The sequence below is a fragment of the Cebidichthys violaceus genome, unplaced genomic scaffold (genome assembly GCF_023349555.1).
Source record: "Cebidichthys violaceus isolate CVI_PGR_0920_01 unplaced genomic scaffold, fCebVio1.0.p SCAF_8, whole genome shotgun sequence".
Taxonomy (NCBI): Eukaryota; Metazoa; Chordata; class Actinopteri; order Perciformes; family Stichaeidae; genus Cebidichthys; species Cebidichthys violaceus.
The window spans coordinates 5,946,542-5,971,997 of NW_027176964.1; the positions used below are offsets into that span (position 1 = coordinate 5,946,542).

General features: G+C 45.3%; 3 protein-coding genes across 3 annotated transcripts; 1 reads left to right on the plus strand and 2 right to left on the minus strand.

Annotated features, from left to right (window-relative positions):
- Positions 1-9,309: 9,309 nt before the first annotated feature.
- On the minus strand, positions 9,310-15,396 carry psmb5 (proteasome 20S subunit beta 5). The gene is made up of 3 exons (XM_068701630.1): positions 15,133-15,396; positions 13,462-13,768; positions 9,310-9,735 (listed from the first exon to the last, which is right to left on the minus strand). The coding sequence occupies exons 1-3, from the start codon at positions 15,355-15,357 to the stop codon at positions 9,452-9,454; spliced, it is 816 nt and encodes a 271-aa protein (XP_068557731.1). The 5' UTR covers positions 15,358-15,396; the 3' UTR covers positions 9,310-9,451.
- Positions 15,397-15,685: 289 nt separating this feature from the next.
- psmb11a (proteasome 20S subunit beta 11a) lies at positions 15,686-16,471 on the minus strand. The gene is made up of 2 exons (XM_068737820.1): positions 16,084-16,471; positions 15,686-16,026 (listed from the first exon to the last, which is right to left on the minus strand). The coding sequence occupies exons 1-2, from the start codon at positions 16,469-16,471 to the stop codon at positions 15,686-15,688; spliced, it is 729 nt and encodes a 242-aa protein (XP_068593921.1).
- Positions 16,472-17,616: 1,145 nt separating this feature from the next.
- Positions 17,617-23,569, plus strand: prmt5 (protein arginine methyltransferase 5). Its single transcript, XM_068701846.1, has 16 exons — positions 17,617-17,744; positions 18,105-18,223; positions 18,851-18,936; positions 19,081-19,215; positions 19,346-19,458; positions 19,569-19,618; positions 19,734-19,897; positions 19,988-20,149; positions 20,237-20,314; positions 20,587-20,645; positions 21,117-21,239; positions 21,841-22,016; positions 22,227-22,430; positions 22,551-22,661; positions 22,753-22,817; positions 22,908-23,569. The coding sequence occupies exons 1-16, from the start codon at positions 17,647-17,649 to the stop codon at positions 23,058-23,060; spliced, it is 1,896 nt and encodes a 631-aa protein (XP_068557947.1). The 5' UTR covers positions 17,617-17,646; the 3' UTR covers positions 23,061-23,569.
- The last annotated feature ends 1,887 nt before the right edge of the window (positions 23,570-25,456 follow it).

Below are 25,456 nucleotides of genomic sequence, written 5' to 3' on the forward strand. Positions count from 1 at the left end.
ATCTCCTTTTAACCTTTCCGGGTAACGCGTATCACTATTCAACGGTTGGTATGAAAAGATACTCCTCATTTTTCGTGCGTTTTCATACAAAAGTCAGCAACACCTGTCAATTTCTGCTGGTCACATGCATAGCGTCTTGAAAAACTTCTGTCTTCACAGGAAATTCAATTAGGTCTAGGCAACAAAACTACTGAGTTAAGTTTAGGAAAAGATCATCGTTTGGGTTCAAATAACCACAGAAGTGCTGTAACTAATTACAAAAGTTCCGTGACAAAACTATCAAGGCTGACTCCTAGTTTTACATGGGGAACAAACAGGGTTCTCCTGGCTGAAAGATCGCCGTTTCCTTTTTTTTTTGGGGGGGGGGGGGGGGCAAGAAGAGGCACAGTTATACAGAGTAAAAGATCAAACAGAGTTATATAGAGAGTGATCAAGGGTGGGGGCCTGTGTACTGGGACATCCTGCTCCAGGCCGTGGCAGTTAAAGAAGTAAATGACGTGCTTTATCTGTGTAACAACAGACACACAGATATATACATTTTACCCTTAAGGCATAGAACATGTGAATATACAATAAGTATCCAACACAGAGAAGAAGAGGATATGTGTGCAGGCAGTCAGCTGCATGGATCAGAAGTTAAGTGATGTAAGCTTATAATGGTTTATAGTTATAAAACAGTTATACCTATAAGAATATAAAATACTCATAAGAATATAATATTATAGAAATAGAGACACTGTTCACAATTGGGAAGAAGAAGAAAAATTGCCGATGATGATGAAAAGGCTCCAGGAGAATAGCAGCAAACAAAGAATAAACAATTTAAACTTTTCTGTTTTTAAGGTTTAATTGGCAATACATTTTTGTGACATTGCATTGCAATTGAGGTCGACTGTTTTTTCCCACCGCCTGCAGAAACACTGTAGCACAAGTGTAGCCAACCACTTGCTGCAGGTTTCCATTCCAGCCAAAGATCTGCTAATTAGCACTCCATCAGGTAGAAGGGAAGAGCTCATCAGCTCAGTCACCCGCTGAGGAGATCTGCTGGAATGAAAACCTGCAGAATCTTTGGCTCTCTATGGCATATGGTGGTGCCCCCCCCCCCGTGACAGTACACATCCCTGTATGGTGTCAGTCTGTAACGGGTATTGTCCCATCAGTACTCACCCTCATTTCAAAGTCACCCGAGTGGCACCCTATGAAGAGACACGTGGGCTTTACTTGTGACCGACACACATAGCATCTCCTCAGAGTACATCCATACTACTCCGTTTTCGTTTGGAAACGGAGTTTTCAAACGAAAACGATCTCCGTCCACACGGCGTTTCAGCCATCGTTTCCGAAATGATCTCTGTCCACACCACACGCCTGGAAACGAATATCACGTGACTCTTCACATTCACTGGGCATGCGCCGATGTAAACAGGACGTAGATTGTCGTATTTTGTAACTAAGCAACCAGAGTAATAAAGTAGTCTTTAATGATCGTAAGTATGTGTTTGATACTTAAGATCTTCTCTCAAATCTTCCTCTCTAAACTCAAACAGATACAGTTCGTGGAAAGTTTAATAAGTTTTATTTTTCAGACTTAACGTTAGTTACAGCGCTGCGGGTCTCTCTCTCTCTCTCTCTCTCTCTCTCTCTCTCTCTCATCTCTCTCTCTCTCTCATGCCGCTCACTGATTGCTACAATAACAGCTGTTTCCTCCACAGACATGCAGACTTTAACTGGACAACAGCTGCTAGTAAAGACAACAAGGTCAGCAATGCCTGTAATCAGTTGTCCCTGTTAAATTAACCTGGTAGTCGATCGCGGGTGTCTACGTCATCGTTTCCAAACTTATGCGTTTCCGTCCATCCACACAAATACGCTACCCGGAGTTTTCAAAGTTATCCGGCTTCGGGATCGTTTCTAAACTCCTCCGTTTACGGTGCTCAAAAACGCCGGTGTAGTGTGGACGCTCAGTGTAAACGTAGCAAAACATATGCGTTTCCAAACGAAAACGGAATAGTATGGATGTAGCCTGAGAGTCTGGTGGGCTAAATCGAAAATAAATGTAAATGAATAAAGACTAAATTGTGCAGCATATGATGGAGTTGTCATATTGTGGAAAAAATGATGTCTCACATTTTGTCCAAGTAAAAATAAAGTTAGAAGAAAAGTTAAAAATGCAGAAATGAAAAAGCAAGAGTTGAATTAAGGGGTAAAGTCTTTATTTTGTTGGGTTTAAAACACCCTGTGAAATGTTCGATGTAAGTCCATGAGATTTTGTCTTATCTGCAGCCTTGTTGAAGAGAGATTTTGTCTTTCACTTCGGCTAACGAAAGAGCCATTGATGATATTACATTATTTGTTATGGGACAGCTTGTTCACTCATCTTCTACCTAACTTTCAGCCAGAAGTGCATATAGTCCCCATTCTCTTTATTAGTGTGGATAAAATCTTGCTTTCATGAGACCCTCTGGTCATAAAGTTATCCGTTATAACAAGATAGTTGGACAGTCCTTTTTTTCTTTTCTCTCTCTCTCTCACTGTGGGAGCGCTGCATTGCTGCATCCCTGACAGTACGCTGTGCAAAGGTCTGTGTCAAGTGTAGAGTAGAGGAAATGCAGTGACGTCACTTTCAATCAATGCTCGCTGCTTTTTACAGTGGGGACTTTACTCAGTTGGACGTCAAGTGCAGTGGAGCGATTTTTGGCTTTGGAAAAATAGCTGACTCTCTGGGCAGTTCACTTACTGAGCTGCACAATGGACCACTTCACTTCTTGTACGTATTGTAGATTCCCTGGGACCGTTTCTTTGTTGGAAAGTAGTTCCAATGGAAACTGTTAACAAAGGGGCCTGCAGATAATTCAGTGTAACCGAGACGGGCTGTTTTTAAAAAAAAAATTGTATTGCTTTCTGTAGCACAACAAAAATAGTGTGTCACTCTGCTGTAATGGACTGACCCTTTAATAGCCGATCACATCCAGTTTAATGCTACTCGGCTAACATCTACTCTACAGTCATTACAGATCCATGCTCTGCAGCCAAGCGTTGTTCAAACCCATATCACTTTATTTAGAATTCTAGCAGAGATCTCAACGTTTATAAATATACCAAATATGTGAGGCTAAAATCTGGGGAGTTATTTGTAAAATGATGGACAAGATATTTTTGAATATTTCCATTTGATGGAATAGTGCAGCCAGAACAACGTGGAGTCTTTAACTATTTAACTCTGTAAATACAGTAGTTTTAATAGAGAGTTGGAACAAGCCAATAAAGAATATATGATGCTGTCAGACAGAGTGGAATAAAATGTTTTTTTCCAACCTTAAAGGGGAAATCAAATAAGTTCACTGCACGATATCTGTTTAAGGACCTCGAGTGATGTCACCTGAGTCAGATTCGAAGATTGCAACTTTAAGGAAGAAAAAATACGAAAGAAGCGAGCAGCTAGCGGGCTACATTAGCTACATTGTTTAGCTACTTGCACAACACGCCCGAATCTCCTAACTCCAACTGTGGGTAATGTAGGCGCAAGGCTTTTCACAAAGACGAAGACTGCACGGAGCAAAAAAAAAAAGACGAGATCTGTGGCTCTGCTGCATCAATTTCACAAAGCTAAATCAGTGTAGTACTCTTTTAAAGTGACTTAAGGAGAGCTAAACGGGGGGTAAAGTGGATTTCAAGCGGTGAAACTAAGCTGCGATAGGAGTGCCGTTTCAAAGGAGAGGAGGAGGGCGAAACAGTCACCTCACAACATTACGTTATGTATTGGATTAGCATCCCATTTCGCACAACTGTACATCCAGATGGAGGAGCGTCGAGTGGGAGGGCGGAGGGGAGAAATGGGACAGATTGTAGCCTGCACCATTTGCATCTCAGAAAGAAATGCAGTGGTAGTATAGCTGAGAGTCACTTGGACTGGAGGCAAACCACAGTCAGCTGCAGTGCAGGTAATCCTGAATGTGTGAAACATGTGCCTTGAGGAATGAATAATGGAGGTCGGCTGTGGCTCAGGTAGCGCGCAGTTGCTGGCACTGACTGGCAAAAGCCCAAATCAAAAGGGAGAAGCCTCATACCTGAGATTTAAAATAGACTGGTTCAGAGTGAGAAACAGGAAGGGCCTCCAGCATTTACACCTGGAGAGTCCTGCTTAAATAAAGCACTCGTCTTATCACGTGACCTATATGATAAGAGGTCACGGGGGAGAGTAGCAGGTGCCCCACTGCCTTTGTACCTACGGAGAAAGAGCCGAGGCTGCCGTCAGCGCTGAGTGCTGCTGCATGGTGGGGGGGGGGGGGCTGCAGAGAGAGGTCTTGGAGGGGCACTGGGGAGAGAGTGCACCATTCAACTGAATCATCAGGGCCATCGATGTAATGAGAGCAGATCGGTCCTGAGCATAGAAAGGCAAGGAGGGGGAAGAGGGAGAAAGGGGAAGGAGTGGGTAAAATGGGCAGGTGGGGGGGGGGGGAGTAGAGAGCGAAGGAGGGGTGGGTGGATGGTGGAAAGCAGTTGGGCAGGGAGATAATGGGATACAGAATATAGCATGGGAGGATAAGAAAAAGTTGCTGATGGAGGGATACGGACTTCAAGATGGTAAACGGATAAAAGCTGTGCAGGAAAAAATGGGGAATGGCGGGAAATGCTTGAGGAGGGACACAGCTCGGCAAATAAACATTTTTTTTTTTTTCCACCGCAGTGCTTACATGAAAAACATCAGAGGCTGAATTACACAAAGGAGGCCAACCGCTGGGCACTCAAGGCTTTGGCACTCGAGCTGTCAAGAAAAAGAAATGTAACACAATAGGGCATGGGAGAAGAAAAGGATGACTAGATACTAGGGCACACCGAAAGAGATGCAGTTGTCGAAAAAGAAAAGAACAATTCACCTCGAATTTCTTTGTGCCACAACAAGTAACCATATCGACCGGCGACGACGTCTCTAATTTTACAATGCCGATTCATAGCAGAGTCCTGATGTCTAATTAAACTGCCATTTCCATGATTTAGTCCATTAGCTTCCCCTTCTCGCAACACCATCAACTCTGTCATTTGCACCGCGGTGACAACCTGGGCTATTGTTTGCGATCAGAGAAGCTGAACTTCCGAAGGGGTCATTACTCATTTCTGGCATTTGTCTCGGCTCCGGAAGAGAAAGTCATAAATTATTTCTCTCACACACGATCCCATTGGCAACGCTGCGTGTCAATCACTTTCGAAAGCTACTCCCAGGCCCCCCCCCCCTCAGCGTGAAGTTCCGTCACGTCCGGCTCGGCGGATGATCCATCAGCGAGCGATCGTCTGGTTTGGACGGGTCCCCTCTGTTATTATCCTCACGTCTTGGGCCCCGCAGCTGAATTACAATTGCAGAGTGGGTAAAGAGCCAGGAAGCTGAGAGGGCTGAGCCTGGGTAACGAGCTCTGGGGTGGGTAATTAATGCCTCCATTTCCCTGTTGGTATCGTCGGGGGGGGGGGGGGGGGGGGTTGTGGCATTGATCGGAGTGGGATCAGGCCGGAGGGGAAGTGGGCAATGGGCCGAGGGCACTACAGGGGGGATTAAGTCAAAATGTAAAGCAGGGGAAAAAAAGGGGATGGACGGATGGAGAGGTGAGAGAAAGAGAGAAAATGGGGGAATGGGGGGCTTTAAGCCTGGCTAAAGAGTTGTCCCTCTTCAGATGGGTCTTCCGCTGGGGTTCGGCTACTCTGTCAAAAAGCCTGCAGCTCTGAGTGACACTTCAAACCAATGAGAAACACACTGCAGTGTTGTACTCTGCTGTCAGAATTATAAAGCAGAGGCATCCAGCAGGGAAACGTGGAATCCAAAGCTGCATTTCATCAAGTAGACGCACTCTCCTACTTGTCAACGATTCATGAAAATGACAACCTCCACAACCCACGATTCGAATTTTCCACAAATACCATTACAGAAGGTTATAGACGCCAAGCAAAAATCTCAATAAAACACGATGTGAAATAAGAAAACAGAAGCCGAGTATATATACTGTGGAAGGTCAGTCAAAAGAAGAAAAACACAACAGCCCGTAAATGGTGCGTCACATAAACAAATGTAAGAGCTCACATAACCAGAACTGAACTGCCACTAAAATAGCAAGTCGGAGGGGGGAAAAAAAAGCCGATTGATACCGCGGAAACAACGGAATACGCAATTCCCTTCTCTCCACCCCAAGGGACTCAGCCGCCACGTGTTGAAGGACACAGTGCAATATAGAAGAAGAAAGAAGCCAGGAGCCACATGGGAGTAAGTGGAGTGACCGTGGCAGCCACCATCGCTCTTGCTGCCACGTCTTTAGCTGTGGTCTCCCTGACCCTGTCCGTGTTTGCCTGGGAGGCCAGGCCTGGCGCCTGCTGACGATAAAACAAACAGACAGGCCCCATTTATACAGTCAGGTGTCATGACAAGGGATAAACAGTTGGCCGCTTCGGGCCTCTCGAGGCACAGTCTGCGTTAATGGTAGGGGCTATCATCATCCTCAGCCTCAGCCCTCATGATCATCATCATCAAGAGCGAGCAATAGCGGTTGGCAAAAGCTCCAAGGTGCCTGCTGGGAAGCGGACGAGCACCGACTCAGATTGGACAAAACTCGAGGGCCGCGCTGCTTACTTTGCCTGGCTGTGTTCGTTCGTGTCACTGAATTGATCAAGTAAAAAAAAAAGAAAAGGCAATTGCCCATAAACATTGCTGGAAAAGTGGGGGTGGAGAAAAAATAAATAAAGGAACAGTCGCGATTAGAGCAGAGGCGGCGATGGCGTGCACGCGGCGGGAATGACAAGAGTGTTGCTGTCATCGCCAGGGATGAAAAACAGCTTCTCTCTGACGAGGCGAGGCAGCGGCTGCCTCTCGTGTCAGCGAGGACAGGGGATGCGCGGGGACCACAAACGCAATTATCTTCGCGCCGGCTTAGTTGTTTGTCAGAAACGGCGAGCATTTAAGGACTTGGGGTGTACTGATTATGTGACACCCGGGGAGCCTTTGGGGGTGGACAACAGGCAGCCAGAAGGGAGTCATTACCCAAACCAAATAGACTTCTCATTTGTTTTTTTCTGACGGGGTAAAGAATCAACAGGAATAAACAGCGGCTGATAGATACTCAATCAGTAAAAGCTTGCAACCCTTGCTGTGGGTGATTTTTTTCCAATTACAAGTCCTTGCATCAAAGCTTGGGAAGTAGCGGCTCATATACGAGGTGTGTGTGTGTGTGTGTGTGTGTGTGTGTGTGTGTGTGTGTGTGTGTGTATCCCTGAAGCGTTGTCGGGGCACCCTTAGGACTGTGTTTAGATATGATCTGGTGTCTGGGACTGAAAAACACATTTGACCACCTGACAGATGGCATTATGTGGGCATAGGGGATATTTTCTGACAGTGTGAAATTCATCGCGCTGGCACCTATCAATATCGCCAGCTGGTCTTTTTTTTCCTTCTCCATAGCCTTCCGTCTAATTTAGGCGGTAAAAAAAAACGCAACAAGAAAGCTATTTTTCTTAATTTTTGTCATGCCTCCTCAGAGTGTCACCATCCTGCCCTGTGTAAGTGTAAAGTTTTCCGTGAAAAGTATTCTGAAAGCCAGTACTTACCAGCAGCTATACCTGTTGACAACCAGCAATCTCCGTGCCAGACTTGGACAAACCGCCAACACACTGGCCTGCTGTCTGCTGGTCCAACGCCAAGGTCACACTCACAGACATGATGGGTGAGTCCAAACACAGTGAGAAACCACAGGGGGGGGGGGGTCAGTGCTTCCTACATACATGACTAGACAAGCCGACAGGGCAGGTGGGAACATCCACACCAGTGATCAATAATCATGATCAAGATCATGAGTTTCTTTTAAAGTGATCACTTGTTTTATTTAGTGTTATATGATTATTATGATTATTACAGTGCAAAGCCAAGTCTCCAGACCTGCAACAAACCAAGATGTAGTAGATGTGGTGATTGATAATCCATCTTGTACAGTAGTCGTTCAGTTGGGATGTTTATGAGTAATGTGCTGGTTGCTTGGGGAACAAGTGGTACAAATAGTACACAGGAGTAAAAATAGTAACACGTCCCACTGTGCTTCTGCTCAAATAGTATCTCTATGCAATTATAGACTAAAATTGCAGCCTCTTAATGCTGGCTATTCTTTATCAAGGTAAGAGTTCCTAAACCTAAATGACAATATGTTGAATATTTAACAGTGCTGCAGGAAATAGCCTTTCTGAGGATATAATTTAAAGTCATATCCACTCACTTTGTATTAAAAAAACAACAACTCATTCCTTTAACCCAGGAGAACGGTTAAGAGGTTAAGTATTCTACCAAATGTGAAAAAGCATATCTCCATGTGCGCATGCGTAGTCGCATTGATGGAGCTATTCTCATCACTTCATTCACTAAGAGCAGCACCGCAGACGAGACCCGCTCATTTCCATTTATCGAAATCCCATTTCTCCTCCGTCTGCAGACTGGTCACCTGTGAAACTAGTTTTTAACCATGATTTGAAAGTGCACTGGCTTTCAGATGTCTACCCCGTCCCCTTCATTAGTGTTTATTCCTAACCATAAAAAGCGCTGGAGGGGCACGCACTGCCAGCGCAGGTCGTTACATTGTAAAACACCGTGGCGGGGCGGCACACAGCACTGCGCATCGAGAGTGTCTCGGGGAGGAATTAAGGAATAAATTCCACACACTTCCAATTAAAAGGACGTGTTTCTGCAACGAGAGCGGAGGAAGGGAGCATTATCAATGAGGGGAAGAAAACACACTGTTACAACTCAGGAGGCACAATTACTGAGGCTGGCGGTATGCAATTAAATAGTGCTATTTAGACGGCGCTACTCCGCGCTAATAAACGCGGGACATATAGAGGAGACAAAAAACAGGCGTCGGGTGTACCTCCCAATGCCAACAGCTGGGGGAACAGATGACTAGAATGTAAACACAAACGGTGGCAAACGTGACTACTTCAAAGGAAAACGAGGCGATAAGACTGCGCATTTACATAAAAGGGTAAATTCTGAGGATTACTATTCACCATCTTGAAACCTAAAAAAGGTGGAATAACAATAACACTGCTCTTCGAGAGAAAAAAAAAAAAAAAAAAACATCACAGGTTTTATTGTTGAAGATAAGTTTCCCAGGGTAGGATCCAAATTAAAATGTATGTGAGCGGGCGCCACATTACTCCCACTCTGTATCAAAGCGTGTCAGCCCCTTTAAAGCATACTCTGTGCAGGGAGAGCGGCGCTCGCTGGCATTGTTAAAAATGTATAATATGAAGCTTTAAGGTAGCGACAAGTAATGCAAGTGGAAATCAACGGGCAGATGAGTCTTTTTTATTTTTTTATTCATGTGTCAAACCCTACTGACATTTCAGAACATCCTAAACATTAGTATAAACTCCTGACCCTCCCCCGTCTCCTCCTACTTCCTGGTCCCCGCTGTGCTCTAGATTCACACAACTACGCCTGACCCTTGTACTGCTGGTGCAGCATGAGCACGTCTTCCTGGGAGACCCGCGTCCATCCCTTGCTGTGGACGTGGTACAGGTTCACCTGCCCTCCGCTGTAGGCGTCGCGGAACGTGGCCTGGTAGATGGCGCGGCGACCGAGCTCGCAGGCCTCTTCCACCGTCAGGTCCTGCCGCAGGCCGCTGTCGATCACGCCGTAGGCGTACATGGAACCGGAGCCCACGGCGAACAGGTCGCCGCACACCCGGTTGCCCTCGGAGTCGACGTAGTACAGCCCTGGAGACGGAGGACAAAAAGGCGGGTCAAAAGGAGGGTGGGGGAAGCAAAAGGGAGCTGGGAGGAAACGGTGTTAAGGGGGAGCAGCAGCGTCCTCCTGACTCAGGTGTTGAGCTTTTCGTCAGGAAAGCTGAGACGGTGTACATCTAACACCGCCGCTCTCGCACAAAACAAAACGCGTGCACACTTGTAAAGCATGTGTACACACACCATGTCCTCAAGAGAGAGAATATGAACAGCTGCAACCTCTCCGAGTGAAGTAAGGCTGGCAGATATGAACAGCTGCATCCTCTTCAAGAAAAAAAACGAAGCCGGCCACAGAAACCTGCTGACGAGGCATGGGCCACATCACCGCCCCGGGGGCCCTGCTCCGGGTCTTATTGATCCCTGCAAACACGCCAAAAATTAACTATCGACCCGCAACCTGGCGCTGCACAGGTAACTGCGCCTCGCACCTCATAAGGGAGGACAGAAGAAAACAGAAAAAAACAGTGTGCTCACATCTTGACATGAGACGAGTACAGCACATTCATATCCTTCCACACACACACACACACACACACACACACACACACACACACACACACACACACACACACACACACACACACACACACACACACACACACACACACACACACACACACACACACACACATTTTCCTTTAACTTCTAGGCGTACGCACACTTGAATGACACGTGAAGGCGTGTGCTTACACACACCCCTCTCTCACACGCACGCCCCACAACGCCCCGATGGACCTGTGAGCGACAGTTTGCTCCACACCACGCTTCATGGACGCGCGTGGACATTTTGTTCCGCAACCATGACACAGTCGTTCGGGCCTGATCCCAGAGTGACGTGGAACGGGTGACTAGCCAGCACCAGCCTGTGAGCTCGCCCACGGCCAGTCCCGCAGATGGGAAAAAAAGACAAGCCTGCGAAAAAAGGCATGTTTCTCACAGCGCTTCACAAAGCGAAAAACCTGTGAAAATGAGGCCCGCGCCGAGAAACACAGCGACACATGCATATGAAATTGCCTGATATCCACCGTTGTCGCTCATCTCCCACATTAAAAAACACTTCAAAATGCCCTCAGATTGCACACGCTCGCTTGCCGAGTTCCTCAGCTAAACTAGTGACAGTCTATTAGGGATAGAGAGCCACTTGCTTTTCCGGGAGGAAAAAAAGAAAAAGAAAGGGGGAGCTTACCATTGCTTTCAACTGGCAAATTGCAGCTTCCTCAACCTGTCGTTAGCTTGCCATGATAATCATGCCGTGCCTGTCTATGCATGGGGGTAATTTGCCATTCTGAGACCCGTCTGTTCCTCTCGAAAAACTGTAAGGGACTCGTTAAAAACATAATAGGCAGGGAGAAGAGGGTTGTAAAGGCGGCCTCTCGTGTTGAGTGGCACGGTTTGACGGAGGTGGATGAGGACTCTTTAGGAGGTCCAAGTATAGCTGCGGAGCGGCACCAGAAAAACACTTCCCACATCCATTTCCTTTCCAAAACACACCTGGGTCTTTGTAGAGCCTGCTGCGCTATCACTTAATGGTCTCTGCGCCTCAAACACTGACGTAGAAAGGCACGCAGGCAGAGATGAGTGAGGGGGGGGGTTCATGAGTCCCACTTAAAGCGGAGGGCACGTATGGTGGAGCATTGCAGCGGTGGTGGCCAACAGGGCCTCCTTCCACTCCGTCAATCCACTGACAGGTGCTTAAGGAGCCTTGCAGCTGGCTGGACTGACAGCTTTTAGAGGGAGGTGAGGAGCACAGTGCGATGGATGGTTGGCGAGCATCAAATGGGTCAGTGTCTGTCCTTCCCACTACAATTCACCACTGGATCAGGAGTGAAAAAAAGAAGAGCAGCAGTTGAACAGACGGGGGGGGGGGGGGGGGAATATATTACATCACTCTCCTGGGAGAGGCGGTAAAACTGACACATGGGTCTTCTCGTTCTAGGTCTCATATCACACACTGTTCTGTATCTTTTTGTCTTTTTGTCATGGGGGCTGCATCCCATTTAATCGTATTTTATCACCTTCTTGTAAACCCTCCATGTCCTTGTAGGGAGCAGTGGGTGGGTGGGTGGGTGGGGGGGCTACGCAGAGAACAGCCTCCACTGAGTTATCGAGCATTAACTGTACACTGATTGCAAGTGTCATAACATTTGAGGTTGTTGCATGAAGCCATATTTGACAAGCTCCTTGACGCAGCTTTTTATTCGATTTGTTTTGCGTGCGGCTTAAGACGCTCCATCGAGGGAATAAGTGCTCTTGACATGATTGTAGCCGGCTAATGAGCTTCCTGCCTAATCGAGATTGATTTCATTTACATGACATTTACCTCTCCGTTCAGTCATTGGCATTGGGGAACACACAGACACCTATTGAACCTATACGGGGATCATTATTTCCTCAATTGATTGGCCGGGGATTTAACACATGTCGTTTACGTTTGTTGGCACGCGGGCGGGACCGACATTGTTCACACAGCCCTCTCTGCTGCCCGGACAAAGCTGGCATCGACCGCAGTAGGTGTACGGGCATTACGCATGCGACCCAATTGTCCGGGGCTGGGACCCGACGTCCATCATACCGCCGCGTTCTGGCTGGCCCGCAGTCCCGGGCTTCATTGATTTCCCATTACTGTGTCAGTGTGGCGGCCTCTTTAAGCACACCTTCTGTGATGTACGGCCCTCACGCTGTGTGGCATCCAAAAGCCACAGCTCGAGGTGCAAAGAGGGGCAGAGCATTCTGAGAGACCGCAGCACCATCTAGTGGAGAAGTCTGGGAACTATATGCGCTTAAACTAGAATTAAACACGGGAAACTGGGAAAACATGTATTGATGGTTCCGTGCAGAAAAGGATCGTACAGTTCATGGCTCACAAGAAAAACTTGACAAAGTCGTTAAAATGATCTAATGATTAAGTGTGGATAGTCCGTTATATATCAAGATTAACTGCTTATCCTGCACTGCAACCAAAGAGCTATATATCATTTATTATATTAAACAGCTAACCACTCAAGTTTAACCTCAGTTTGGGAAGTAATGAATGCAATTAATAATTTCTTTGAGGCCAAAGCATATGGCCAGTCTTTCATGACTAAAACCTCTGAAACCGTATTTAAATGAGTGAATTATTTGCTCACTTCACAAGCTGTAAATCAAAATTAATTAGTGGAAATCACAAGCCGAGAGTGGGCAGTTAATGTATGCTTCGATAGGTTTGAGTGCATCACTCAGACCTGAATTCCACTGTATTTTCAACTTAAGTTCCCCTGTTGGTTCTAGCAGTAAAATACATCTGGTCATAACAGAGCAAGACACTTTTAACTGACAAATATAAAAACATGCCATGAATTATGAATCCATACTGCGTCGTTTACAGAATCCAAATCTTAAACTAATTCAAACTTTTCAAGTTTAATTGAAAATGTATCTGCAACTCTTGATAACTTTGTAATTGCAAAATTGCAAAAATTGAATAAACTATTCAAAACTATTATTGAATAAAATAAACATTTATTAGACTCAATTTTAAAAATAAATTATATTCTTAAAAAAAGGTGTTTGTATAATAATTGAAAATGCTCCTGTCCTCAAGATTAAACCATAATAATCACCTTTGTGGCAGACATAGTTTTCTATACAAGTAGAAATCTTAATTTGGATCATAACCTGACGCCATGTGTGCGTGTCATATTCAGCCATTGTATTTACCTGGGCCTCTCTTGTCCCAGCCACACACCATGGTTCCCATGCTGAGTCCCATGCCCTTGTACTGGTACACCATGTTGGCGAGCAGCTTGGAGGCCGCCGCCACAGAGATGCGCTCCTTGTTGCGGAGCTCGTAGATGCGGCACTGGCGGGCCAGCAGGCGCTCCCAGAAGCTGCAGTCTGCCGCTCCACCAGCCATGGTACCCAGCAGGTAGGGGTTGATCTCGATCACCTTCTTCACCGTCTGCGAGGCGATGTAGGAGCCCGCTGTGGCCCGAGAGTCCACCGCTACGATGACGCCATGCTGGAACTGAGAGAGGCGACAGCGGGAAGGGGGGGACACATTAATGGAAGCAAGTGACAGCAGGATCAGCGTACAGTTCAATTACCTATTCGCTACCTTCTATTTCCATTTAGACAAAGCAGAAATGTGCCCTCTAAAATCCTCCATCAGTGAAGTGACAGTAACAACAGCTGTATAGCACTAAAGTGAAGACAACAGACTTAGCCAGCCAGAGGAAGACGTGTGCTGGGGAGGTTTTCATCTACCCCCCCCCCCCCCCCCGGTCGTTTCCACTGTAATGAGAGCATATGTCACCCAAAGTGTGGCTCTTTTATGTGTTTTTAATAGTTTTACGGACAACAATGGTGTTCTGTAGGCAGAACTTATTTCTGACTAACATCTCGTTAGTAGCAAGAATTCATTGATGGGCTTGGTATTTCCACCGGACTAGTTATTCGTTTTGCTTTAGTGGATCCTACTTTGTTCTTTACTGCTACTACATTCAATGAGCTTATCCACAATAGTGTTTTATTATTGTGGTGCATTATTTTTATTATGTCTGGTTCTGAAATAATATTTAGATCATCTGATATCGAAAGCATCGGCCCTAATATGAACAACATTCACAGAAAGTATGATAACATACTTAAATGAACAAATAATGGATGTGAAAAAAAATTATTATTTAAAAAACGTAAATCCTTCCTGCCATAGATGTTATAAATAGCCTGCCAGGACATATCATCACTGAAAATATTTGTTTGTAACTAAGTTTTTTATTTGTTATTTTCACCCATTAGTATTAACAGTTAAATGGTCGTATAGGGGATACATAGTTTATTTGGGTTGAAAAAAAATTGTCAATGCCAAATCGAAAAAAGATATACAATAAATCTGGTGAACTGTGCTTTAATGCCTTTTAACGTGATCTGTGCTAGCAGATTATAACGTTATGTAAATCACAAATTGAGTTCATACTTGTGCAGAGAAGTTATTAAACATAAACATAAGCCATGTGTGGACGCTGCACAAGTGCCGTCTACAGATCTGTCATCTGATTTCCATTCATGCAGGTGGAAATAAAGCAGACAGACTACTGCATGTCAAGACCACACAGAGATGACTAGCTTACGATCACCGAACTGCTTCTGAAGCAAGAAACGATTTTAACAAGTCTTCACAAAGCTAACGTTAAAGTGAAGTGAACGTCTGCAATGAGAACGCGGTTTGTAGCTAGGCTAGCATGCTAACGGTTGACATGTAACGTTATGTGAACTCTCAAGAACGTAGTCTGGGCTCTGAGGGGTTTATCAAACACCTATGTTGACAACTATTACAATTTCTTAGTTTAGGAATACCAGCTAGCTACTAATTAGCTGTAATTGACTTACTTTAAATGCTAAGGTGGTGGTTCCATGCAGGAACTCTATTTTCCTCTCGACGCCATCCTCGTCCCCGCCACTCAGAGGGTTTTTAACGGAGAAACTGAGGCCGTCTCCCGGCGTAGCGTCGAACCCCAGGTCGCTCTGTCCGGGTCCGCAACCGAAGCCGAGAGGTTGACAATTATCAAAAGAAAAATTCGCACAATCACTGTTCAACACACTAGCAAGAGCCATCTTTGAAATTGTCTGATGAGCGAGCAACTTCCGCCGGGAGAGGGTGAAACATTTATCGAGTCGAGGTGGCAAAATAAAACACAGCGCCCCCTGTCTTTGAGAAGGACTGCAGATGTGCTGCTGCGATGAAAGAGGAGATACAAAGCTGTGTGTAAACTGTGCAAACACCTTGATAAACAAAATCAAGATTCTAAAGGCTACAACAGTTTGAAACTACTTATAGTAAAGATTTATTCTAGCTAATAGACAAACTCGCAGGAAGGTGGCTGACTTTACAATACTTCTAAACTTTATCACCAACCACCACCTGAACCACCAACGCTCTGCTTCATCCCGAACCCTCTGATGTTGTCCCTCTTCTCCTTTCCTGCACTGTCTTCTCCCTCCTCTCCATGTCTCTGTAATATTCCTCTCTCAGGTCCTCTCTCTTTCTTTGGCTCCATCCCTGGGCCGTGATGTGGAAGAGGTCCACGCTGTTTCCAGAGTAGGCATCCCTGTGAGTGGCTCTGAACACCGCTTCCCTTGCCAAGGAGACGGCCTCTTCTTTACTCAGGCTCCACCTCAGTCCTCCATCCAGGACTCCGTAAGCGTAAGGAGAGCCCGAGCCCACGGAAAAGACGTCCCCCTGTAGTCGGGCTCCATCGCTGCACACATATATCAGCTTTGGGCCTTTGTTGGGGGACGCAGAATGTGAGTCTTCTGACCGCATTGCATAATCGGTGTTACCTGCTTCCTTATCCCAGCCACACAGTGTAAGGGCCACACACAATTCAGTCCCTTTAAAGGGGTGCAGCATGAATGACAGGAGCTTGGCGGTGCCACGTATCGAAAGGCAACGTCTGTGACGCAGTTGGTAGAGTCGGATCTCTCTGGCCAGAATTCGCTCCCACAGCATGCAGTCCGCACCGCTCCCCGAGGAGGTGACCACTAAATGGGAGTGAATCGGGGTGATCTTGTGTACGGCTGGACAGGCAACGAGTCCCCCAGCACTGGCCCGCGTGTCTGCAGCTGCAATGACCCCGCCTTGGAAGATGAAAGCCAAAGTCGTCGTTCCATGAGAGAGAGGGAAGGGCCGGCGGACCGTCACTGAATTGTTGGCCGGGGAAAAAGGCATCGGAGGCCTGCGGTGGAAAGGGGCAGAGTTTGGCAAAGTCCGTGTGGAGAACTGCAGTGGGATCCCCCTATTTGTCCCAGATTTATTCGGTCTCCTCAATCCAAAATTGCATAAGTCAGTCACGTGAAAGGATGCAGCTGTATCTTCGAAATGGAAGTCAGGAAACCACTTGCGATGCACTGGAGTGTCTCTGAAGCTACAAATATCTTCCAAAGCCATGATGAAGCAGATACTGATAGATTTGTTGTTCAGAAATTCAGAGTGTCTTTCCCAAAAGATTGGCAGGCAAAAAGTAATCATCAAACACAGATTAAACCAAAGTCCGTCTTTAGGAAAACTGGTAAAACAAAGTCATTAAAATCATGTGTTTTGTAATGGTGACTGCTGCCACCAAGTCTCACTCGCTCATCTGAGTCTGGTCTGAAAGACCAAAGTTTGTCCCGTTTTATAGCCCTCCTAAATATGACACCTTGCACATAAACACACACAGGCCTGTGTTCAAAATCATTTGAGTTGACATAAGTGATATTTTATCTGACCTGCTGTGAAAATAATACCCAGAAAAGCCCTTTTCTGCAAATAGTCAATGTTTTGCCGAGTGACAGACTCATCTTTCTAGTTGTGTGCAAGTTCATACATCTGTTTCATCATTTTCACTTTGTTGTTACAGCAAGGCACCAACCACCAACAGCAGGATCTTCTGACAAACTTCCTTTCTGTATTGTAGTTGTCTCTAGTATATGACCCAGAGAGCTATAATTTAGTTCTAGCAGAATTAAAGTAGGCCTAGACCGAATAACAATTCATCTGATTGAATATTGATACCTTTTTCAAATTATTCTGACAAAAGATTTTTATTTGTATGACTGTTACTTTCATTTATTTGCAAAATAACTAAATATCTGTGTAGGATGTTAAAAACAAGTAACGTTAAAGCTTTGATGTGAAACATGAACTGTTGAATTCAGTATTCATAAACTGAAGACTTTAGATGCGCAGTTATCGCGGTAATTTAAGATACATGCAACTGCAGTATTTGCGACGCCATTTTGGGTCTTCGTCATCCTGCTACCCCAATGAGCATAGTAGCCCTTGCAGATCCAAGATGGCGTCAGTTTCCTCGTAAACCAGTGGTACGAGACGGCCCCAGTCAATCCATTCAGTCGGCTAAAATCATGGCGTCCGGCAGCACGGGGAGCAGGGTATCCTGCGGGAGAGATTTGAACTGTGTGCCGGAGGTAGCCGACACTTTAGCTGCGGTCGCCAAACTCGGGTGAGGATACTGCTCCACTCCGCAAGTTCTCTTTGTTTTGTTGTAAAAGTGAGCTCGCGAGAGGAAACGCGCTGGTTTGCTAGCACAGCTTCCGTGCGTGGGTTTGCTAGCATCATGTCAGTGCGTGATGCTCGCTAAGCTAGCCGGTGAATTACCAGCACGTGCCCAATCACAACGATGCATAAGACCGGTGCGAAGTGTTTATTTTACCCGTATAGGCTGTTCTGTTTGTGTTTTTGTGAGCCGTCCGGGGAGTAGTTAACTAAACTGTTAATTTTTGTTTTTTTGCGGTTCACCTCTACTTGACATTATACATGATATCAATGCTAAACTGCGACGCGTTCTTTCTCTGGTCTCCAGGTTTGACTTCCTGTGCATGCCCCTGTTCCACTCGAGGTTGAGGAGAGAGTTTGAGTTGGAGCCCGCTAAATCCCGATCCGGCGCGCACACCCGATCAGACCTGCTGCTGTGTGGAAGAGGTTTGTCATGCTACTGGCTTCAATCATGTCAGCGGTAAAGAGTGGTTTTATTGTATGCTCTCTGTAAATAAGAAAACAGAACTCCTGTCTGCCGCAACAGGTCCCAGATGGATGGATGATGGGTGATAATGATGGTCGAAACAGGGGTTCAATAAATGGGATTATTATTCACTTTTTAATTAAGTTTCAATTGAGAATTTTAGAAAACCACAAAGCCAGAAAATGTAATCATATGGACAAACGATAAACTACAAATACATATTTGTAACAAAGCTGACAATATATATCGTATCACAGACACTCAAAAAAGAAATTGTATCATAAGAGATCATGGTGTATGACAGCTCTAGTGCAAATATCAGTGTATTAGTTTTAGCGTACTGTTAAATATGTCTTGTCCGTCATAACGTCGCCTTTTCTATTGTTCTGTCTGTTGTAGCATCACTAACAAAAAAATTGGATTGTCGTATCAAAGTTGGCGTTAAGATAAAATGCTTGCTTCAGCCTTTTTTGACACTTTGTTTGCAAAACACGGTGCCAGTAAAACTCTAAGTTTTTATAAGAAACTGTAATAATAAATCAGCTAATGCCCTTTTTTCTTTCAACTGTCTATTGTGCTTTGTCTAGATTGGAATACTCTTATTGTTGGGAAGCTCTCTCAATGGATCGACGCAGATTCAGAAATCGAGACAGAGCGCCGAAACTCAGAGGCTGTAAGTTCCTCAACTTCGTGAATTTTTTGGATGTACTTGTTTTTTTGATCACCAGATTTTATGGCATGAGTGAATTTATCTTGTCCAGTTTCCTGTTAATCTGTCTCCACTCATCATTCTTTTTTCCCTTTTGTTTCCGCCTAGGCTCTGGCACAGGAGTTGAACTTCTCAGCCTACCTGGGTCTGCCCGTCTTCATGATCCCTCTAAAGGGCCCTAACTGTGCCAATCTAGCCCGTCTGCTGCTAAACCACATCCACACTGGACACCACACCTCAAATGTAAGACAAAGCACAAACAAACTCCACATGCACACGTAGATTGCGTTTCATCTGGCAGAGAATTCCAACGGACTCATCCGCTAACTGTTGTGTCCGTCCCCCCCCCCCCCCCCCCCCCCCGTCTGATCAGTTCTGGGTACGTGTCCCACTGATGGCGTCCGAGGACACGCGGGAAGATCTGATCGAGAATGAGCCGGGCCCTTGCATCGACGACACAAGTGTTGATGAGAAGACCTGGAGCTGGTTAGTCCACTTCCTGAGCAGTCGAGTGCAGTCTGCATGCTAAAACAGCCGCCATTGATTTCCTTTTTAAAACCGTGACTCATTTTGTTTACTTCCCTCTCGTCCTTTAGGTGGCACTCATTTAGAACCCTTTGTGATTACAACAAGAGGATCTGTCTTGGTGAGAGAGCACACTGTGAAGTACCAGCCTGGGGCAAAGTCAGTGCATTAAGAAGAAATAATTATGTTTGTGTCTCCTACTGAAAATGTGCTTTTCTTTTTTTGTATTCCTGAAGCTATTGATGTTGGAGCAGACATGCCGTCAGACGCGGTGATTGATAAGTGGCTCGGGGAGCCTATCAAAGCAGCCATACTTCCCACCAGCATCTTCTTAACCAATAAGAAGGGCTTCCCTGTTCTGTCCAAAGCCCATCAGCGGATAATCTTCAGTCTCTTCAAGGTACAATTCCACAGCTGCAACTGAAATTAAAAAAAAAACAGCCTAATGCGGAAGTGTCGTTTTAATGAAAACAAATCAATCTCGTCTTAGTTGGAGGCCCAGTTCGTCTTCACAGGCACCAGTCGCCACACTGAGAAGGACTTCCGGTCCTACCTGCAGTACCTGGAATACCTCAACCAGAACCGGCCCGCACCAAATTCCTACGAGCTCTTCGCCAAGGGCTACGAGGACTACCTGCAGTCACCCCTCCAGGTAAGGAAGTGCTCTTCGGCTTTCACATATCCAGAGAAGAAATGTTAGCGATGAAGACTAATGGTATTATTTCCCTCCTTCCTTCAGCCACTCATGGACAACCTGGAGTCTCAGACATACGAAGTGTTTGAGAAGGATCCTATTAAATATTCACAGTACCAGCAGGTAAGACCATCGAACCCTTAAGTCAGCCATTCAGACCTCTCCTTCTAGGCAGATCTTGTGAATTTGGACACAGTATATTTATTGATATTATAGTAGTTACCTTACCCGTTTTTACACTGAGCTTTCGTGTCGAATATTTCATTTGCTGTCCAGTCAACGTGTGCGTCTGTTACTCAAGGGAGCGCTTGTACGGACATGACTGATTGTCACTTGTGCTGCGCTCTCACACCTTCAACATATTGATCCATCTGCTTTTGTCCTGGTGTCTACAGGCTGTATATAAATGTCTACTTGACAGAGTTCCAGAGGAGCAGAAAGACACAAACGTCCAGTGAGTATCTGTACCCAAGTTAAGCTTTTGCAACCAACACACTCCTCTCTTGATAAAGCTCCATGTAGAACCTTTAATAGCTGAACAGGGTAGCATACTTGAAGAAATAATTGTTATTTATTTGACAGGGATGGTACACAGCTTCTTAGTTATACCAGATTTTGCTATAAGCTAATTTACACCTGTAGTTCCTGGGCAGTGAACAGAAAATAACATTGTCAGAGTATAAAACACAATTACAAGACTGTACTTATTCACTATACAGAAACAACATTAAGGCAGCACAACAACCACAAGATTTCACAACTTTTAGACACATTGGCATTCATGCATGGCTATGATGTGGTCTTGAATTTAAAGCCCATTTCTAACATAACTTGGCACTGAGCTCCAAAAGTTAGTTGCTCTAATAGAGAACGGCTGATCTGCGCTTGCAGTCTCCTTAGAAATGATGATGTCTCATTGTCACAGGGTGTTGATGGTGTTGGGAGCAGGTCGGGGTCCCCTGGTCAATGCGTCCCTGCGCGCTGCCAGACAGGCAGACAGGAAGCTGAAGGTGTACGCTGTGGAGAAAAATCCCAACGCCGTAATCACGTGAGTGGAATACACAGTATTTCATAGCTCATGTCTGTGCAGTTTAACTTTCATCATCGGACCATAAGGATAAGTCCTGTTTCATCTAACTATAAATCAAGTCTGTCTGTCTTTATGTGTGTTCTTTGCATAAATCATGAATTGCTCCTGTTGCTGGAGTGCTTTTTTTTTCGAATTCGCTGCAATTTGGACACATTCAATATTTATACACTTTGAATCAACAACAGCCGTGGAAATGACATTTGCTAACTGTATTTTACTTGTCTCTCACCGCAACCTGAATGTGTTTTCATAACCGTATTTAGTGATTTAGAGCCCTTGGCAAACGCTGTCTTGCTCTACTTTTCTCCCTTTCGCTAACTGGTAATGTGGGTATTGGCAGTGGTAGAAGAAGTACTCAAATTCCAAAGTAAAACTATTAATACCGCACAGTAAAAGTCTGTAACAGCAACACCACAGCCCAGCATTCAGCCCGTTCTGATGCATGTTTTTGACGGGCACTTGCACTAGTTGCATGCCAATTTATAGAGCCTATAAATAGTAAATGCTGGTGGTATTGATGCCTTGCACAAATAATCTAACAACTTCTCTACTTGTTCAGGCTGGAGAATTGGCGCTTTGAGGAGTGGGGGGATCAGGTGACAGTGGTGTCATGTGACATGCGTGACTGGGCGGCACCGGAGAAGGCCGACATCATCGTCAGCGAGCTGCTGGGATCGTTTGGTGACAACGAACTTTCCCCCGAGTGCTTGGATGGAGCGCAGAAATTCCTCAAAGGTACTTGGGTTTTGTGGTTAGTGTGAAATCTTTGTTCTTGCCCAAGTATTAACTACAAAAGTAGATGCTGCAGATGCAAAGTCATTGAATGCAGGTTGTTTGCCCCATCAACCGTGAGGAAAGCATTTGTCCTCCTCCGCTACCTTTTCATGCTTCCTTGCATCTCAAAGCACTTTCTCTTTTCCTCGTCCGGTCACGTCTTGTTCTCAGATAACGGAGTGAGCATCCCTTGTTCCTACACGTCTTTCCTGGCTCCCCTGTCCTCCTCCAAGCTCTACAACGAGGTGCGGGGGTGCCGGGAGCGCGACAAGGACCCAGAGTGCCACTTCGAGACGCCCTACGTGGTGCGCCTCCATAACTTCCACCAGTTGGCTGAGCCCAAAGCGTGCTTCACCTTCAAACACCCCACAACAGGTAGACTCAAACGCACTGACCTCGTATGGTACGCCCGGTAAACAAATTCCCACTTTGACATGTGTTGTGAATATGCTGACCGCTCTTTGCTTCTTCTTCTTCTTCTTCTTCTTCTTTCAGATATGAACAATAACCGGTATCAGTGCCTCCGATTCTCAGTGGGTTGTAACTCCGTGCTGCATGGTTTTGCTGGCTACTTTGAGACCACGCTGTACAAAGATGTCACTCTCAGTACGTCATCTTTATTAAGTATTATGAAGTAATGTCGTGAATAGATTAGATCTAAATGTTGATGTTTGTATTGTGTGTGTGTTTGTTGCAGGTATAAAACCAGCCACGCATTCACCTGGAATGTTCTCCTGGTTCCCCATCCTCTTCCCCCTCAAAGTGAGTCGCACAGACCAAATCTTCTAAATTGAACAGCGTACATACCGTTTGCATTATGCATATCAATCCTCGAATTCTTCCTCCCGATAGCAACCCATCTCCATATCCCGGGATGAGGACGTCACGGTGCGGTTCTGGCGCTGCAACAACGGGAAGAAGGTGTGGTATGAATGGGCCGTGACCGAGCCGTCCTGCTCCGCCATCCACAATCCAGCAGGACGCTCCTACACCATCGGCCTGTGATGATGACACATCAGCATACCCATCAACACACACACACACACACACACACACACACACACGCGCGTTTCTGTAAGACTTGATGGCAGTTTAAGTGGAGGTGTCCCGGCTCTTTTTTTATATAAACAGTTAATACCTGGACTCGTGGTGCAAAACCGCTAAAAGTGCAGTCCGGGTTTTAAAGTTACCAGTGTTGGGCACTTTTGAGCGGGCTAATAATAAAGAGTTGATTGGATAAACCAGATATTTCCATCTGTTTTTGAGAAGTCCGTTCAAGCAGGCATGGACTTTCACCTGTACACAAAGTGTGTTATTACTGTGAGATGGGCTCATTCAGATTAGGTCAAACACATCGTCACTGGTTTATTGTAAGTCCCCCGACATCCACACTCAATTCAACAGAACCTTTTGCCTTATCGAACACAAACACACATTCCATACCCTCCTCCTCAACACAGGGGGTCAGAGGAAGATCATGCCATTCAGGTCACATACCATGTTGTTTAGGGGGTGGGGGGGGGGGGGGAGCTGTCTCTTATTACCTTTATTTTGTTTGTGTGTTTGAACCATGTCAATAAAAACAACTCTGTAATGTTCTCCTTGGGCTCTGAGCTGTTGTTTGGTACCACCATGCTCTGCAAGTTGTTAGGATGATAATATAACTTATTGTAAATGTCTATGAATCATTTTAGAATGATAGAAGCAGTGTTTTATAGTTTATTATGAGATGGCAGATATTTTGTTGTCCAGTAGATGTCGCCCTCGGAGGACAATCTGTTGGCCCACAAGAACTCAATAGATTGATGGCTCGCCCTGACCCAATGTGTGTAGAGCGTGTACTGTCTAATTTCTTTTTTTGCTGAAGCCTTGTACTTCATTAGCAGAGGTTCAGACGTATGCAGACCTGTCGGATGTAACAAAGCGTAGTCATCAGCTCTAAACCTCACAGGTGTGCAAGTGTTTTTCTGCATCGATGCAACTGTCGAGTTCAATTTAACCCTCATAGAGACTACAAAAGCTACTAAATATGCTCTTCAATCACAGCTGACTGTGATCCGCCTCAATGTGATGTAACGCCAGCATTAGCATTTCTGGAGCCTACAGACACACAAGGCGATTGAAGTGTTAATAATGAATAATGCATAATGAAAAAATGCAGACTGTAGACTTATCCATACAAGATCATACACTGTAAGACATACTTGCCTGCAACTTTTATGCAGGCAAGTATGACAAGTATATTGATAAGCTTGCACAAGTTCCCCATAAGATATAATTCCACCTAAATTTGGTAACTGATGCTTGTCTTGTTAAATGATCGGTTGAGCAACTAAGGGCAATGTCAATCATACTTATTGTGTTCGTGAAGATATTCCCTCATTTGAAATAAGCAGTAAATGGATATATGTCTGTAAGGCAAGTCCAATATCCAAATTTAGTTGGAAAAAAAGTTCTATTCAGGCAACTTTTTTTAAAGTAAGCATTGCATTTAAACCAGGCTATAAGGATACACTTTGAGTGTACCTTTAGGGTGTGTATTATCTCAATGGGGAAAAAAGGAGCACTGGGTCCTTATCACTAGAGAGGGCGGGGCGTGAGACGTTTTGACAATTTGGGGTGCACTGATTGGTTAAAATCAATCTAATTTCTCTAATTTATCGAGGCTGTCAGCTGGGGGTCTTTTGTTATTTCGGCCAGCCGACGGGACGAATGCCCAACATGATGTTCGTCACCTAACAGGCCGCTTCCAGGGGAGTTCAAGTCACTGCACCTGCCGAACAGGTGAGTTTTACACTCTATTAGCTGTTTCTTGAGGTGTTACACAGCAAAACAAAGAGCACGAGGTTAGTGCTGATGGGTTAATTGCCAATTCAAAATGTCTTGTTGGTTACACAGGAAACCAACTTTTGTAGGTAGCTGCTACTGTCGCGAGACATGTTTAACCGACGAATTTCAACTTTACTATGAATATTTACCAGTTTGTAATGTTACGTTACGTGCCTTATTCGGCTTTAAAAAAAAAAATAATTTCAAAAGTGTGTGTTCACTAGTAAACCCTCTGGACAGAGTGCCGCACTCTCCATTATTAATACTAGGACGTGATTTGCAATTTTAGCACGAGACTACAGCCAACTAAAGATGGAGACCAATACCATCAGTATTTCTTTTTTACATCAAATGGTCCTGTAGGAAAGTGGCGGGGTTACTCCGCAACTGTGTCTGGGAAATATAATTGAGTTGAAATGGAGTTTACTTAAAAAAAATTGTTTTAAATTAATTAATGTATGCGCTGGCCACAGAAGAGGGAGTCTCGCTGTCGCTGGAAAGGACTTGAGGATGACCGGGGGTCCGAGAGAAGAGAGCGGCGGCGGCGGCGGCGGCGGCAGCAGCGGGGCCAG

Excerpts from the sequence above, each read along its gene's own strand:
- psmb5 (XM_068701630.1), bottom strand. The coding sequence starts at position 15,357 with ATGGCTCTTGCTAGTGTGTTGAACAGTGATTGTGCGAATTTTTCTTTT. Across the intron at positions 13,769-15,132 it reads CCACCACCTTAGCATTTAAA|TTCCAGCATGGCGTCATCGT; the intron begins GTAAGTCAATTA and ends CGCCTCTCTCAG. Across the intron at positions 9,736-13,461 it reads CTGGGACAAGAGAGGCCCAG|GGCTGTACTACGTCGACTCC; the intron begins GTAAATACAATG and ends CTCCGTCTCCAG.
- psmb11a (XM_068737820.1), bottom strand. The coding sequence starts at position 16,471 with ATGCCTTTTTCCCCGGCCAACAATTCAGTGACGGTCCGCCGGCCCTTC. Across the intron at positions 16,027-16,083 it reads TGGCTGGGATAAGGAAGCAG|GCCCAAAGCTGATATATGTG; the intron begins GTAACACCGATT and ends CCCCCAACAAAG.
- prmt5 (XM_068701846.1), top strand. The coding sequence starts at position 17,647 with ATGGCGTCCGGCAGCACGGGGAGCAGGGTATCCTGCGGGAGAGATTTG. Across the intron at positions 19,216-19,345 it reads CTGGACACCACACCTCAAAT|TTCTGGGTACGTGTCCCACT; the intron begins GTAAGACAAAGC and ends CCGTCTGATCAG. Across the intron at positions 20,150-20,236 it reads ACCTGCAGTCACCCCTCCAG|CCACTCATGGACAACCTGGA; the intron begins GTAAGGAAGTGC and ends TCCTTCCTTCAG.